At 48.1% G+C, this 17,597-nt stretch overlaps 1 protein-coding gene across 1 annotated transcript; it reads left to right on the top strand.

The window, feature by feature from the left end:
• TMEM39B (transmembrane protein 39B) lies at positions 1 to 16,697 on the top strand. Its single transcript, XM_046663540.1, has 9 exons — positions 1 to 110; positions 1,824 to 1,950; positions 2,460 to 2,679; positions 3,280 to 3,363; positions 3,686 to 3,840; positions 10,163 to 10,499; positions 11,435 to 11,622; positions 14,628 to 14,748; positions 16,240 to 16,697. Exons 1-9 carry the CDS (start codon positions 107 to 109, stop codon positions 16,480 to 16,482), a joined length of 1,479 nt encoding a protein of 492 aa, XP_046519496.1. The 5' UTR covers positions 1 to 106; the 3' UTR covers positions 16,483 to 16,697.
• Positions 16,698 to 17,597: the final 900 nt, after the last annotated feature.

Raw genomic sequence — 17,597 nt, 5'->3', positions numbered from 1 at the left:
CCCGGGGACTGGGCTGCGGCGGTTAGTCCTCTCCCGGCCGCCGTCGCCTCCGACATATTGCCCGCAGGAGCTGCGGCGGCGAAGCGGAGAGCGCCGGGGGGAGGAGATGGGTGAGCGGAGCGGGTCCGGCTCGGCCGGGGAACGGGCGGGCGCGGGGGTTAGGATGGCCAGGCTGCTAATTGCTCCCCCACGCGGACAGGATCCGGCGAGGGGAGGGGGAGGGGATGAGGGGCGCAGAGGGACCCCGCCCCCTCCTGTCGTCTTGCGGGGTGGGACCTCTGTTGTCGGGGCGGGACATTGGTGTGATGGGCGGGGCTTCCAAAATGAAGAGGGCTTGTAGGGGCTTGGGCTTTGGTGAGGACCCGGTGACCAGGGCTGGAAGTGGGGGCCGGGCTTAGCGGTGGGCGGGGCCTTAGTGCTAAGGGCGGAGCTCCTGGGCTGTAGGCACTTCTGCGGGCGCGAAGTTTCTGGGCTGTAGGGGCTTTGTACTAGGGGCGATGGGGAGGGAAGAAGATCTTCCAGATTAAGGGAGCCTATTCTGGAGCGGGGCTTCTGGGCAGAGAGAGCTTTTATTGGCTTGTGGGCGGGTTTTCTGGGCTGACAGTTGTGTGTAGGCGGGGCTTCTGGGCTGAGGGGCTTTATGTGGGTGCAGAGCTTCTAAAGAGAGGAGAGTAGGTGTGGGCAGAGCTTTTGGACTAAGCATGTGTCTCTGTGTGGGCAGGGGGGTGCTTTTTAAGCCAGGTATAATAGTGTATGCACAGAGCTTCTGGGTTACGAGCTGGTGGGGCACAGTTCCTGAACAAGTACTTTTTGGAGGCGTCTGTGAAAAGCTTCCAGCCTGAGGAGCTAGGGCAAGGGGTGTGTATGTGTGGGCTGCGGTGTTGCCATAAGGAGGTATGAACAAGGCTATGACTTTGATTAGGATGGTACTTGGGAGCTGTGTGCAGGATCTATGTGCAGGTTGGTGCCTGGGAGCCTAGGGAAATAGGTTGGAGGTCCAAGTTTTAGGTCCGCAACCACAGCCATTGTCCCAGAGCCCACATCCTTGACCCTGTGCTCAGGCCCTGGGTCCTGACCACAAGACACCTGGATGCCATTGAGTTGGATCTCAGGGCCCTAGAGGAAAAAGCTGTCTCAAGGGTGCCCAGAATTGTAAGCCTGTGGGAACTTGTAGTATTGGAATGGGGCAATGCACATCAGAGCTGAGAGCACAGGGCCCAGACTTCCGAACTGCCTGTGACACAATGTAAACTCAGTTTCCTAATCTGTGAAAAACCTACATTGCTGAGTTCATTCACTCATCAACATATACTTATTGGGCACGCACTTTGTGCTCAACACTGTGGCAGGGGAGGGGATACAACAGTGAAAAAGACAGATAAGAGTACTGACCTCACTGACCTTCTGTTCTAGTGGGAAAGACAGACAATAAACATGTTAACAAATGAATAAGGTAAATTCCAAGGGTGAACTGTTATGGAAAAAAGAGAAATAAGGGAAAAAAATAAGATAGAGAGTGATGGGTGCAGATACTTCAAAAATGCCAGTCAGGGAAGGGCTCTCCACATGGAGGATGCAGCAAGTGCAAGAGGTAGCAGCAAGCTTGGTTTGTTTAAGGAGAGAAAGGCCACGATGACTAAAGCATGGGGGTGAGGCAGAGAACAGTAGATGAAGTTGAAGAGGTAGGCTGGGACCAGACCATAGGTCTCTGTGAGCATTAAATGATGAAATGAGACACTAGGTAACTGGTAGCCAGGATCATTGCTGTTATCCTTGATACATGCCCTCTGGCTTGAGGATCTACCTTATGTCGAGCCCCACAGGAGGACGAAGAGGTCCCAACAGGACATCCTACTGTCGAAATCCGCTCTGTGAGCCAGGATCCTCAGGAGGCTCTGGTGGGAGCCACACTTCCAGCGCATCAGTCACCAGTGTCCGTTCCCGCACCAGGTAAACCACCTTCCCCTCCTGCCCCTTACTGTGGGCTGACAGGCAGTATGGACAAAGCTCTACCTGACTGGGCTCTAGGATGTGATACCCCAGGTGCTGGGTGGGGGCTTAGAGGTCATTGAGCAGCAGAGAAGACCCAGAGGGTAGTCACTTGGACAGATGCAGTGGGACATAGTGTCATAAGCCCAAAGGCTTGGATTCCAGTTACAATTCTGCTCCTAACTTGCTGGTGACTTTGACAAATTGTCTCCCATCTTTGGGCCTCCTTTTCCTCATCTGTAAAGTGGACCTAATAATTCTCTCCTTCCTCGGGAATGTTGGAAAGCCTGAATAAGGTTAGGGATAGGAGAAGCCTGTGTCAGCTGCTTTGTCTGACCCGCAGGATTAGGAGGACTCCATCCTTGCCGTGAGCTGCTTTTCTGATCCTACCCTGCAATCCTGTGCCCCAGAAGCCCTTCTTGGTAGAGTTCTCAGGTCAGCTCCTGATGTTGTTCCCTCCCCATCCCCAGGAGCAGTTCTGGGACGGGCCTCTCCAGCCCCCCATTGGCCACCCAGACGGTCGTGCCCCTACAGCACTGCAAGATCCCCGAGCTGCCCGTCCAGGCCAGCATTCTGTTTGAGTTACAGCTCTTCTTCTGCCAGCTCATAGCCCTCTTCGTCCACTACATCAACATCTACAAGACAGTGTGGTGGTATCCTCCCCCCCCCCCCCCCCCCCCCCCCCCCCCGGTAGGTGGTCAGCTAGGATCAGCCGTGTGTGTGTTTGTGTGTGTGTGTGTGTGTGTGTGTGTGTATGACGTTTGGTTTCAGTTTAACATCGATTACTAAGTGCCCTGTATGCTTGGCCTCCTGCTAGCCATGGGAGGTGTAGAAGGAACAGAAAACTGACGATTCCTGAACACTCACCCCTAATGTGCTCAGTACCACACTAGGCATTGTAACGGTAGCAGAGATGAATCTGACACACATTTTGCCCAAAGGAGTGCAGTCTTAAATCCTGTGGGGGAGATGAACCACGGGTATATGTGAGTGTTTCAAGGAGTGGAAAGATGTCCATCCAGAAAGAGAGGTTCAGGGAGAGAGACACAGGTGATCAGAGCAAGAGGGTTCACACACCACTCTCTCATCTCCAGGGACTGTCCCACTTCCCTCCTGGGTCCTGTTCCACTCCTCTAGGTAGTTTCCTGGCCTGACTCAGCTAGAGGCCTATAAAGGTCAGACAGTGGGGACAAGCCCTATGGAAAGGACTGGGCAGGGGGAGGTGAGTATGAGAAAAGCCTGTGTATGGGCAGGGGGCCCACGTGAACCCTAGCCTCTGCCCCCTGACAGAATTTCCACCTGATCGACTTCAACTTGCTGATGGTGACCACCATCGTTCTGGGCCGCCGCTTCATTGGGTCCATCGTGAAGGAGGTGATTGGGTCCTAGAGGCTGACTGGGAACTTTGGGACTCCCCTCTCCCCCTGGGAGTGCCAAGGAGACATACCCAGCCCTTCAACCCTGAGGCATTTCCTTGGGGCCCCCTTTGGACTTGATTGAAGAGCATTACTCACATCCTATCAGCTCTTGGAGTTTACTGGGTGTTGAGGAAAAGGATTCGCCTTGACAGGTTCTGCCCAACTTGTTGCCCCACATTTCCCTGGGTGGGATCATAGGCCATGCTGGGTGGGATTTGGGCACAGCCCCTGTGGCCTCCATCCAAGGCCCCATCCCGTCCTATCTCGCCCTGACCCAGGCTTCTCAGAGGGGGAAGGTCACCCTCTTTCGCTCCATCCTGCTGTTCCTCACCCGCTTCACCGTTCTCACGGCAACAGGCTGGAGTCTGTGCCGCTCCCTCATCCACCTCTTCAGGACCTACTCCTTCCTGAACCTCCTGTTCCTCTGCTATCCGTGAGTACCCCTCACTGCCTAGCACCCGGCTCCTGACCTCTGCCCTGAGTGTGGCTGGGTCATCAGGCCCCCATACCTGGAAGAGTCACAGGCAGGGCAGCAACAATATTGCCTCAAATTGTCTGATAGCATCCCCCTGAGATCAGAATGATTAGCCGCCTTTTGCAGGAGCAGAAACTGAGATGGCATAATTTACCCAAGGTGCCACCAAGGGGGCAGTCAGAATGGGACTCAGATCTGAGTGTATACCCCAAAGGAACGATGCTGAGGGGCAATGCACGGGCTTTGTCTTCCCTCTCTCTTCCTTTTCTCTCTCTCTGGTTCTTTGTCTCTTTGTGTATCTGGGTATTTATGTAATCTCTTGGTGCCTCCCCCAGGTCTGTGTGCATGCAAGCACCTGCGTGAGTGCGTGTTTCTGTGTGTGTATCTGCACGTGCATGTGTATATGTCTGTCTTAGTGTCTGTTTTGCTTACTCCCTCCGTCTTGCCAGAACCCAGATTGTTGAGGATGGAAAGATAATCTGGGCGGAGCCCAGGACTGCCCCTTTCTGGCCTAGGATTGGGGAAGGCTTTGGCAAGATATCTACTCTGGCTGTTCCTGGGGCAGGCTCCTGGCTGCCTGGGCATTAACAGGCCTTTCCCCACCCCTGGACTTTGTAGTTCACGGACTTCCTCAGCCTGGGCCAGTGCTGTTTCCTGGGAAACTTCAGAGCCGGACACTCCTCCCTCTCTGCCTTGCGTGACCGAAAGGGTACAGTCATGAGAGGAGCTCCATCACACTTGCTTCAATTCTAACTAGTTTTTAATTATAAGAGTGACACACGTGTCACATAAAAACATTAAACTTTAAAGAAGCTTTTAACATAGAAAATGAAAGTCCCACATAATCTCAGTCCTCTCGAGAACCATTATTTGCAGCATATCCTTCCAAATTTTTTCTGTGCAAGTACATACACACATCCTTTTTTAAAACAAAAGTGGGGTTAATCTATGCATGATACAATTTACTACATTTGTCACATGATCATATAACTTGGATATTTTTCCATGGCAATACATATGGATCTGCCTTGTTTTTTTTAATGGCCTCATAATATTCCATTGTATAGATTTTTTACAATTTGTTTTGTCTTCTGTTGGTGGACTTTTGAGTTGTTCCTAGCTTTTCCCTGTTGGAAACAGTGAAGCAGGGAACATTCTTTTGCATACATCTTTGCACACTTGTCCAGTACTTTTGTACGTCAGATTCCCAGAAGTAGAATTACTGCACCGAAAAGTATGTCCATTTACATTTTTGAGAGATATTAACAAATGGCCCTCCAAGGTTTGTACTGGTTAGACCTGTCAACAGTCATCTTAATTTGACACTCTCTGCTTACTCCTGGTGAGTCCATTCTCCCTGAATACAGGCATTACCCAGTGTTCATATTTTCTTTCTTTTTTATTACTAATTTTTATTAATATAAGACAAGTATATCACAAAAAATCAAATCCAGTAGTGCTAAAAAGGTTAGGATAAAAAACAGCTTCCAACCCTACCCTCCAGATTTTTAGTCCCACTTCTCAAAAGCAGTCTCTTTCACTGTTTCCAGTTTTAAGTGTTTTTTCAGTTACCTCTATAATTCCAGTATTCTTGTACCTTTGTTTATTCTTTTTAAAAATTTATTGATTGATTTTATACTTGGATAGTAGCTTTACATAGTTAAAATTCAAAATGTGTAAAAGAATATAGAATGAAAAGGGCTCCTCTTGACTCCTATCTCCCAGCTACCAGTTTCCCTTCTAAGAGGTAACCACCAACGTTTCTGGTTTCTTGTATATCCTGGAAATAAATGGTCTGTGCATATACAAGCATACTGCACACACACGGCATGCACGCATACACGCCCACATACATGGATTCCCTGCAGTGACAGATGAAAACTTAGTTCACCCTTTCAGCCATACTGTTTCCAGTATTTGATAACTATTGTTATTTTTAGTTTTTTATTGGTTATCTTTTTCAGTACTATGAGTATGCCTGTATTTTTTACTTCATCAACAATAGTCGGTATCTTAATCCCTTTTATGTAAGATGATAATATTAGGAACCCTACCCATCCTCTTTTCCTCCCCTCTTCCTCCTCACTTCCTGGCAGCTGTATTCTTACTTTTATATTGTCAAGCTTGACATTAACATTCTCCTATATAACCACATTTAAGTCTTCCATTCTTTGTCTAAGGCTAATTCTAAAAATTAAAAACCAATAAGTAGCCTTGATATTATTATGAGTATGAAAATATCGTTCACTACAGGGCCAAGTAGTGTGCATTCCTTCTCTATAGTTACCGACTAATAATCTTGGGCCTCTTAAAAAAAGAATGTTCCTAGTGACAAGGTCAAATGGTTTCTCTTTTCTTACATTCCATCAGTTGCTTAAAATCATGCCACATTTTAGTTTGCTTCATATTTAGATTGTAGCTCTTATACAGCTTTTTGTTTTTCTTGGAGTTTCTAATTGCCTTTCTTTTTTCTTGTTGACAAAAGAATGATGGGCCTTCATCATATCCTCAAGTTTATCCAGCCTCTCAATCATGCTACCTGTTGCCTGGAGTCCATTTTCCCCCCCAAAGACATCCCTCCTGGAGCCCTCCATCCTCCTGCTCCAGTCTGGAGTGGTTGCTCTTTAGGCCTGCTATACAGCTCTCAGCCTGGGACTTCCCTTCGCTGCCCTCCTGGGTTGGATCCACTGTTTCCTGGATCCCATGTCTTCCTCTTTCTTGGTTTTCTCCCTTATTTTGCTGGAGTACATTATCAGGTAATTTCCTTAACAATGGGTATGTGGGAGGTATATACATTCTGAGTCCTTGCATGTCTAAAAATGTCTTTGTTCTGCCCTTGTACTTGATTGATGGTTCAACTAAATATAGATTTCTAGGTTCAATTTCATATTCTCTCAGAATTTGAAGATATTGCTCATTGTCTCCAGCATCCAGTGTTTCTAATGAGAAGTTTGATACCAGTTTGATTCCAAGTACTTTATAGATGACTTGTTTTTTCCTTTCTGAAAGCTTTTAGGAATATTCTGTTTATCTTTTGATTATCTGAAATTTCACAAGGATGTGTCTGGTGTGGAACTTTTGTCATTCATCTTATAGTACTCTAGGACTTTTTTAACTTGGAGATTTGGGTATTTCTTCAGGTCAGGGAGATTTTCTTCTATTATTTCTTTGATGATATCTTCCCTTCGATTTTTTTCTATTCTCCCTGGGACTTCTCTTCATCAGATGGTAGACTTCATAGATTGGTCATCTGTTTCTCTTATATTTTCCCTCATATTTTTCATCTCTCTCCCTTTCTCCCTCTCCTTCCCCCCCCCCCCTTTCTTTTTCTGTTTCTGTCTCTTTCTTTCTCTCTCTGTCTTTTGTCTCTCTTACTTTGCCTTTAGGAAGATTTCCGCAACTTTACCTTCCAGCTTTTTTATTGAGATTTTTTTCAGCAATCATATTTTTCATCTCTAAGGCCTCTTTCTTGTTTTCTGATTGTTCTTTTCTCATAGCATTCTGTTCTTGTTTTAAAAATCTCTTATGTTTCCTCAATTTTGTCTTTCCACTAGGATCAATTTTTCTGTTTTATACTGCTAGTTCTTAAAATGTACTTGGTTTCTTTGGTTGTCTATTTATATTGAAGAATGAAGAACTGAGTAGCTTGAGTGCATTTTCTTTCCCTGTGCCATTGTGTACATGAGGGGGAGGTTTAACTGGAATTCTAAGTTCATGGGCAGGGCGCACTGACTGGCAGGCTTGCTTTAGGCTGAGTGAGTGAGGTGCTAATTGTCAGGCTGTGGGCCCCCATAGGCCAGAAGGGTCAGGGGTGTTACTCTAGGATGCCCCCATTAGAGACTTCAATCCTCCTCAGATAATTTATTCAATTTCTTTAGAGAAGAATCCTTCAGGGTGGGTTGTGAGAGGTGTGTAGGAAAATAAAAGGACTGACTCTTATAAGTAAATACAGACCTTTGTTTAATCCCAGTTGTTCAGCCTGCTTCTCACTTCTACCCTCTATCACATGCACCTACTTCAAACCAGAGTCTCTCTTGGGTCACTCTGGGCAGGTTAGCTCCTACCCCCAACGCGGCCTTCTCATGGCATGTTTTAGACCTGTACCATCTGGTTTATTAGCTTCCAGCTGCCTCTTGTTATTGAACATTTGAAATAGGCTGGTTTGAATTGAGATGTGCTATAAGTTTAAAATATACGCCCGATTCTGAAGACTTAGTACGAGAAAAGAAAGTACGTAAAACATCTCATGCATAAATAATGACTACATGTTGAAATGGTGATACTTTGCATATAATGGGTTAAGTAAAATAGAGTATTAAAATTAATTTGATCTCTTTTTTTAGGTAGCCACTAGAAAATTTAAAATTACATGTGACTCCCATTGTATTTTTGTTGGATCGTGCTGCTCTAGACGGTGGCTTCCTTCCTTCTCTGTCACCGTTTTTGTCTGCTTTCTAAATTTGTCAAAATCGCTTGTGTGCTGATAATTCCGACTCCCATTCATTTTTTTGATGTGGATTTATTTTCTGCTTTTACACTGTCATATCTTGGGTGGAGAGGCTGAGAGGGAATCTGCCATCTTGCATGTGAAGTTGCTTCTAACTTGTGACCTGTCAGAGCAGTCACTTGCTGTAACCAAATAATCTAATTGTATCTACAGTCCTTCTTAGAGGCCAAGCCAGGGAGCTTCTTAAGTGCTCGCCCTTAAGTTTGAGTCTGAATCCCTTATGTGTTCATGTAGGTGCCCCACCCCCTCATTCCCACAAGGTATCTTGAAGAGTGTTTTGGGAATCTCATTTCAGTCTTCTTTTCTGTCCCACAGAATCACTGGCCTCTTTCTTTTCTAAACAAAATTGTATTGATCTTCTGGGCCAGACACCATGCTGGGGGTTGTTGTAAGAATTAAAAGAGAGTATTTATGAAAACACTAGCAGAATGCCTGGCAGAGCCTAGAGAATCAATACAAGCTGTATAACTTAAGGAAACTGAGGCTCATAGAGGTTAGCTAACTTGCCCTAAATCACAGCACTAGTAAATGGCAGAGCTAGGATTTTAATCGTAGCCTACGTCACCCCAAAAGTTATGCTCTCAACCACAGTTCTCTAAGGTATCTTACTTAACCTTACCCCAAGGAGAATGGTAGCATCCCCATTTTATAGACCAGAAAGCAAAGACCCACAGAGGTTCATTGCTTGCCCAAGGACACTCATATATCCCTTCATGGAACCTGAGGAAAAAGGAAAAGAGAAAATTACTGTTGATGAAGAAACAGCATTCTCATTGGCCCTAACTGCAGGGGGCAGCCCAGGGACCCTTCTGAACTTGTGTGTTGGAGACCTGGGAAATTGAGAGGCCACAAGCTAAAACAAAGAATGCCTGTAACGAGCACTCATTATGATGTTCCATGAGCTGTGCTTGCCACTTCCCTGCTTTTTATAATTACCTACTCTTCTGAGCTATGAGTCCATCTAGTTTTCTCCTCAAATGATACCAGCCACACCCTCAAAACACCCCTTGAGTAATTAGCTCCAGGCCTGACCTAAGGGTGCTGCTCAGGGGAAGGAACTCGTACTGTTCAAGGGCCCATCTCAGTGCCTGGCACACACGAGGTACACAAATACTGTTCCACTGCCCTCTGCAAACTAAAGAGCTGCCTCTAGCATCGGCACCCTTGACAAGTTACACCTCTCTTTTGTGGTACTGTGTACATTTTTAATCAATTAATTACTCATAGTATTTGTTGAGTATCCATCTTGATCTTTGGTAGCAGACAGTTCAGGGTTTGAATCCCAGCTCTCTTACTTCCTTACTAATTGTGTAACCTTTGGGAATCCGCTTGACCTGTCTGAGCCGCAGCTTCCTCAGCTGGAAAGGGCACAAAGTAGCAGCACCTAACTCATGGTGTTCTTAGGAGCAACAAAAGAAGAGAATGTATGTAGAGCACTTAGTCCAGTGTCTGGAACATCAGTTGTGCCCAGTGAACATGGGCTGTTATGATTACGGTTAGTCAGCAAGAGACTTTTAGGGCAGGGGCTTGTCTCTTGCTTCTGACTGTATCTCAATGCTTGGCACAGTGCTTGGCATGCCTTCAATGCTAATACATGTGTTGAATGACTGACCATTGGATGGGAGGATGGATGGATAGAAGGATGGGTAAATTCTCCCCTCTGAGCAGCCAAGAGAGCTAAGGCCCAGGGAGGAAAAAAGATTCTCTGAGTGGCTGAGGGTTGGGATCCTGGCCCATGGGCAGGCCTGCCCTCACCACCGTCTTCTCCAGCAGGTTTGGGATGTACATTCCGTTCCTGCAGCTGAACTGTGACCTCCGCAAGACAAACCTTTTCAGCCACATGGCCTCCGTGGGTCCCCGAGAGGCAGTCAGTGGCCTGGCACGGAGCCGGGACTACCTGCTGACGCTGCGGGAGACATGGAAACAGCACACGCGGCAGCTGTATGGCCCGGACGCCATGCCCACCCATGCCTGCTGCCTGTCACCCAGCCTCATCCGCAGCGAGGTGGAGTTCCTCAAGATGGACTTCAACTGGCGCATGAAGGAAGTGCTGGTCAGCTCCATGCTGAGTGCCTATTATGTGGCCTTTGTGCCTGTCTGGTTCGTGAAGGTGCGTAGCTCAACTCAGGGAGGGCAAGGAGCTGCCCTGGGGCCTTCCCTGCTGCCTGCCCCACAGAGCCCTCCTCCTTACATAAACCATTCTACTGTTTTTGATGAGATTCCTTTATGTTCTCTTGGGAGTTAGAATGACTACTGCTTCCATTTTAAGAGTGGAGAGAACAAGGCTCACTGAAAGGAAGTGGCCTGCACAAGGCCACCCAGCCAATGACGGGGACATGGCATTGTTCGTAATACTCGATAACAAAAAGCAGTGACTGTATTATTTCAATGCGACTGTTTTGGCACAGGCATGTCACAGTGTCCTGCTTTATCATTAAGTAGGAAAGCCAGGATTCATCCGGATCTGAGTGACTCCAAAAGCCTGTGCCCTCTCTCTAGCTTGTATGGCCTTCTGGGAAGGTACCTCCGCACCTGACAGTAGGCTTGAAACGTTTTTCCAAGGATGGACCGCACCAAATGATTGGAGGCTGAGAGGACTTAATGTCTGTTGAGCACCTCCAATGTGCTGGAGCTTTCATGAGTATTATAAGCCTCCTGACGCTTCTCAGAGGTGGTCGCTCCTATCCTCATTTAACAGATGAGGAAGCTAGAGCACAGACAAGTGAAATGACTCACCCAGAATCTCATAGTTAATAAGCAGGAGAGCCAAGATTTGAGCTCATGTCTCTTGGACCCCAGAGCCTGCACACAGGCTCCAAGCGGTGGGCAGTGGGACCACTTTTTCTTTGAAGAAAACTGAGTAGTTGACACAAGGTCCAAGCCCATGATTAAGCCTTCTTTATTAGGTGTTTGGTCCTTGGTTTCAGGCCACCCTGAAGTCTCTTCAGGGCTTTCCTGATCTCCGAGGCAGATAGAATCAGGGAAGGGGGAGGGAGTGAGGCCATTATGGCGTCCCGGGCCTCACCCACCTCCTGCTGCCCCCAGAACACACATTACTATGACAAGCGCTGGTCCTGTGAGCTCTTCCTGCTGGTGTCCATCAGCACCTCAGTGATCCTCATGCAGCACCTGCTGCCCGCCAGCTACTGCGACCTGCTGCACAAGGCCGCTGCCCACCTGGGCTGCTGGCAGAAGGTGGACCCAGCGCTGTGCTCCAACGTGCTGCAGCACCCGTAAGTGGCCCTGCCCTTCTCTGTCCAACCCCAGCCCTCCTGGTCCATGTCTGGAATCATTCGCCTCACTCATCAACTCATTCATTCAGTCAGCAAATAGTTATCGAGCATGACTTGTATCATAGGCCTTGTGGCCAGAGTAGGGTATGGCAGGGCCCAAGATGGACACATTCCCTGTCCTTGAGTAACTTGCAGTGTTCTAGAGATGGGAGGGGAGCAGGCAGTAAATTCATAGACTCATTGACTTTCTCATTCTCTGACTATTATTTATTCACTCATTGACTGATTTCCTTATGCATTCATTCATTGCTTCATTCCTCTGTCACCTGCTCACTCATCCAGTCATTAGGTCATCTCTTTCAGCAGACATTTACTTCTACCTAATCCATACCAAGGAGCTTGGACTTTGACCTATAGGCAGAGGGCAGCTATGAAGGGTTTTGAACAATGGAGGGACTCATTCCAAGGTGTGCCTTAGAAACATCGGTCTGGTAACAGGATATGGTACTGTTGTAGCTGATGGTGAACCCTGGCCAGGGAAGAAGAAACACAGGGAGGAAATGACTGAGGCGTTCAGTCTGGTGTGGGTGATAGCCATGTACACAAATAGTTAGGGTGAGTGGGGCGAAGATGGTCAGCTGCAGGATGGCACTGCACCCAGAGCAGAGGCAGAAGCCACCCTGCTCAGGAGCCCTGAGGTGCTGGGCTGTCCTCCCTCCATCCAGCTCATTCTTCATGGTGCCTAGCTTTTCTACAGCCTTTCATCACATACTTTTCACCCAGTTATACTAATATTCCTGCCTGTATTCCCCCATTAGACTGGAAGCTCCTCAAGGCTGGGACCACCTCTGAATCACATCTGAGTCTTGGGCCCAGCACAAGGCCTGGCAGAGAAGAGGCCCCTAGGACAGGTTTGTAGAGGTAGGCCCCCAGAGATGCAAAGGGAGGCCACAGAGGCCAAGCCTCCTGGTGTTGGCCCTCCATGCCAATCAGGATCCCTCTCAGGCTCTGTCCAGGTGGTCCAGGACAGGGGATGAGTATTGCCCAATGGGCCAAAGTGGGGCTTGGCCTAGCCTCAGGCTCTGAGAGGAGGGAAGAGTAGAAAGATAGAACACAGCTGAATATGAGGATATACCTGTCCATGGCTCACCATGGTCCACAGATAAGATCCAGACTCCTTCACATGGCTTCCCAGCTGATGAACTGGGTGCTGCCAGCCTTTTCTGCCTCATCTCTTACCATGCCCCAACTCACACTCTGCTCTCGCCAGACCACACCGCTTTGGATCCTTGAATTCTGTAATGCACTTTTGTATCCAGGCTTTTGCACGTGATGCATGTTTTGCCTGAAATGCCCTCCCAACTTTCTTTTCTGATTAATTCCTATTCATCCTTTAGCGCTTTGCTTCCTCTGGGAGCGCTTCCCTGACCACCCAGGATGGGTTCAGTGCACCTCCCCTGCGCTCCCACAATCCCATGATCATTGCGTCTGACACTTTCTGCTGTGTTTGCTCAGTTACTTGCCTGTAATTCCAGGACTCAGGCTTCTGGAGGTCAGGGTCCTTGCCTGTCAGGCACTCAGTCATCTCCTCACTCCTGGCAAAATGCCTGGCTTCTCATAGGGCCACAGCAATTTTTTTTTGTTTTTTGTGCATAGTCTTTTTTTAAGGTAGAATTTACATATAGTGAAATGCACAAATCTTAAGATGTACAATTCTTTGCGTTTTGTTAAAGGTGTGTACAGCCATGTAACCCACCCCCCTATCAAAATATAGAACATTTCCAGCCCCTCTGCAAATTTCCTCATGGCCCTTCCCAATGACCCCACTGCCTACCCCCCCCACAACCACCTTTCCACTTTGTTTCATCATAGATTAGTTTTGCCCATTCTACAACTTATATGAATGAAATCATACAGTAGATAGTCTTGGGTCCAGCTTCTTTCCTTCAGCATATTGTCTGTGAGGTTCACCCGTGGTGTTGTGTATAACACAATAACTGTTTTTAAATGAATGAATCAATAGGGCAGGAGTGTGAGATTGAGCTTCTTGCAGACAGTGATTCTCAGTCCTCTGGCCCAGGATCCTTGGAGTTCCTGGGAGATCTTGCAGAACATTGGAAGAAAGCTCACTGGTCCCACCACCTCGTTCACATGCTCGCTGGGGCCTCTCTGTGCCAAGCTTTGTGGTGTGCTCTGAGGACACAGAGATAATTGGATACCGTCCCTTCCCTCAAGGGCTCCTAGACTAGTGAGGGATACAGGGAAATAAATAAGTGACAAAACATTGGGGAAAGTGGACCAGTAGCAAGAGATTTAGGGAGGAGTTAATGGATGCTGAACTCTGTGGGGAGTTGGAGAAAGGCTTTCTGGAGGATCCTGGATTTTGAAAGATGACAGAGAGCTTGCCAGAAGGATAAGGCATCAGGAAGGGCAGTCCAGTTGGAGGGAGCAACTTATGCAGAGACACGAGGCACTAAGGTGTGCTGGAGGAACTAGAAACAGCTCTGAATGGCTTCAGCATGAGGTCTGTGGTGGCAGTCATGGAAGGGCATACAGGGCCTCAGAGCCCATGCCAAATCCTTGGGGACTTGACCCAAAGGACGCCGGAAAACCTTCAAAGGGTTTTGGTCGGAGAATAGTCAGGCTCAGCTTGGTATTTTACAAAGACCACTCAGGCAGCTGTGTGGTGGGCGATTGGAGGCTGGAGGTGAGACCTTTTGGAGGCTAGATGAAGAAAATGACCCCAGAGAAGGAAAAGGGTTTCCTTGACAATCCCTCAGACATTCATGTCAGCCTTACACCTTCTGACTCCCAGTGCAGTGAATTTCTCATGATTCTTACCCCATTTTACAGAGGAGGCAACTGAGACCCAGAAAAGGAAAGTCACTGTGTCTAAGTGAGAGAAATGGGAGTAGAGCCCTGGTGGTCACCCCATGCCTAATCTTCTGGTATCCCCTTTTGTGGGTGAGCTGGGCATAAGGGACACTCTTGGGCTGTGCCTCCAGGTGGACTGAAGAATGCATGTGGCCACAGGGCGTGCTGGTGAAGCACAGCAAGAACGTCTACAAAGCAGTGGGCCACTACAACGTGGCCGTCCCCTCTGATGTCTCCCACTTCCGGTTTCACGTGAGTCTCCTCCCCTGGGAAGGATGGGTGGGGCCTGATCTAGAGGGCAGGAGGCCCAGTGAGGCAGGAAGGTGATGTCACAGCAAGAAAAAGCTATTTTCAGTATTTCCCAAATCCAAAGGAAGACAATGCACACGTGCAGCACAAGGACAGCCATACAAATAATCACTTCATAACTGCAGCTCACGTGGTAGCAGATCTTTGAAAACACTGGCTGGGAAAGACCATACAATAAAAGGAGGGCTTCTGGGTGGTGAAAATAATAACCATCAGCATTCTTTCTAGTATGCCAGGCACTGTGGTAAGCACTTCCCACGCACCCTCCCATTCAGTTTTCATGGAACCTTGTGTATGAGAGAAATGCCAGGGCTATCCCTACTTTCAGGTACTGAAATTGGCTTAGAGAGTTTAACTTGTTCAAGGGTACCTTACTGGGAGACTTGGGAACTGATGGCAATGACTCATGGACTCAGCACTATGAAAGGGCTGCTCAAAATCCTCTAGGCTAGTGATCTCTATTTTATTTATTTTACTATCAAAATCCTTTTTTCCAACACAGTCATAGACTAAAGTATATAGACTTTAATATATAGGACCTCATGGCACTGCTCTATTTGAAAGAGTTGGAACTCCCTTCACTTCCCACTCACCACTTCTATAGCCCCTAAAAGACCTCCTCAGAACCTGGGGCTCTAAGGAACACAGTTTGAGAAATCATTGATCTGCACGAATCTCTTCATTTCACAGTAGAGAAACCTGAGGCCCAGACAGGGAAGGGACTTCCCCAAGCTCCTGCAGCCTGTCAGGTGCAGAGCCGAGCCTGGCATACTGGTCTCTTGGACTCCCATTTCCTGCCACCTCTCCTCCCATCCTGTAAGCAGCTTTTGAGGTTTAGGTACCTTGACCTCTGCAGAATCAAGATCCCTAGAGATTGATTACTCTTTTGAACTGATCAGAAAATTCTTCTTGAGTTCCTACACTCTACCTTTCCCTGTAAACACCAGGTAAGAATGAGGTATTGCTATGTCCCCTGGAAGCTTCTGGCCTAGCTGGGGATGTGACACATGAAGTAGTGGGTGACTCTGGCTGTAGAGTCTGTAATAAGTTTCCATGCCTATGTCATAAGATTCTAATTTGTTCAGGCCTGAGAGTACCCAGGAGGACCACATATAAAACAATGTGGATTTTAGACCAGAAAAAGTTTGAGAGTGCAAATAAGACCTCTCAAGAAAATCTTCCTGGCGGAGGTAGAAGTTGAATAGGATCTTAAACAATTTATGTGGGAAGCAGTAGTCTCGACAGAAGGAACACCACAAGCAAAGGCAGAGAGGTGGTAAAGTCCATGCCCAATCCTATGAAGTCTTCCCCCCCACCCAAGTCTGCATGAGACCCCAAGAGTTTGTCCCCTCCCCTGGCCCACCCAGAGCTCCCATCCAGGAGGCGGGTTTCTGGAGCATCCTTTCCAGTCCATGCCTACTCTTTCCTGGGCAGTTCTTTTTCAGCAAACCCTTGCGGATCCTCAACATCCTGCTGCTGCTCGAGGGTGCCGTCATTGTGTACCAGCTGTACTCCTTAGTGTCCTCTGAAAAGTGGCACCAGACCATCTCACTGGCGCTCATCCTCTTCAGCAACTACTACGCCTTCTTCAAGCTGCTGCGGGACCGCCTGGTATTGGGCAAGGCCTACTCGTACTCGGCCAGCCCCCAGAGGGACCTGGACCACCGGTTCTCCTGAGCCCCAGGGCAACCCCAGGGACAGCATCCAGGCTTCGGCCAGGGGCTCCCTGGGAAGGGGCTGTTGGGGAGGGATGGGTGAGGGGCAAAACAAAAACAAAAAAAGACAAAAAAATCCACCAGAGCTTTGTATTTTTGTTACATACTGTTTCTTTCTTTGATAATTGATGTGATTATGAGGAAAAGAAAAAAGTCCTATTTTTATACTCCCAATAAGCCTGTGTCCTGTATTTCTTTCCCTTCAACCTGCCTGTCAGGCAGAGAGCAGATGTGTGGGATTCTGGACTGGGAAGCCCCATGTGTGGCTCCTGGGGCTCCTGTGGGCTCTGCCTTCTCCAGTGGAGGGGAGAGGAGTGGGCACCTGAGGTCATGGTAGCAGTGACAGCTGCTGCTAGCTGAGTGCTCGCTGTGTACCAGACGCTGCTCTGTGTGTATTGCAGGCCTTGTCTTTATCCAACTTTCACGATACTCCTAGGAGGTAGGTGCTGTCACTTCTCTTCTATAGATGAAGAAGGAGCTCAGAGAGCTATAGTGACTTGCCCAACATAACACAGCTAGGCAGTGGAGCTGGGCCAAAAAACCCTCTGAAAGATGACAGTATTATCCTAGCAGAATGTGATGTCTTGATTCTCTTAGCATACAGTCGCTGAGACCCTGCTCTTTCCTAGGTGCTATGGTAGATGGTGAAGATGCCAAGACACAGAAACAAACAAGTCATACTACACTGGGATGGGCGTAACAGTTACAGGGGAGGGAATATTTAATGCTCTGTGGACTTCCTGGAGGAGGGGATAGTCTGAGTTGTCCACTTCCTAAGTGGACAAGAGGGAGGAAAGGCACTTTAAGCAGAGAAAAGGGTGCGAGCAATAGCACAGAGATTTGGTACATCATAGTGTATTGGGGGAGGGTAAGCAGAATGTGGTTCCCAGAGCAGGAAGGATAAGGAAAGTTGGGGATGGGGGGTGGCTAGAAAGGGCTGCAGGGGCTGAGTGAAGGAGGACCAATGGCTCTAGGCTAGGGAGGGTGAGTGAGCAAGGCCAAGTGCTAGAGTGGAAACACAAAGCTGCTTGGAGGGCCACCTGGCTCCTATGGGGCATAAGATAGAGGGCTCAGGAG

This window comes from Equus quagga, chromosome 5 (assembly GCF_021613505.1).
Source record: "Equus quagga isolate Etosha38 chromosome 5, UCLA_HA_Equagga_1.0, whole genome shotgun sequence".
NCBI lineage: Eukaryota > Metazoa > Chordata > Mammalia > Perissodactyla > Equidae > Equus > Equus quagga.
Note: the sequence above shows the minus strand (reverse complement) of the source record. Positions and strands in the feature narration are given on the sequence as shown.

Excerpts from the sequence above, each read along its gene's own strand:
- TMEM39B (XM_046663540.1), top strand. Across the intron at positions 3,364-3,685 it reads TTGGGTCCATCGTGAAGGAG|GCTTCTCAGAGGGGGAAGGT; the intron begins GTGATTGGGTCC and ends GCCCTGACCCAG. Across the intron at positions 11,623-14,627 it reads TCCAACGTGCTGCAGCACCC|GTGGACTGAAGAATGCATGT; the intron begins GTAAGTGGCCCT and ends CTGTGCCTCCAG.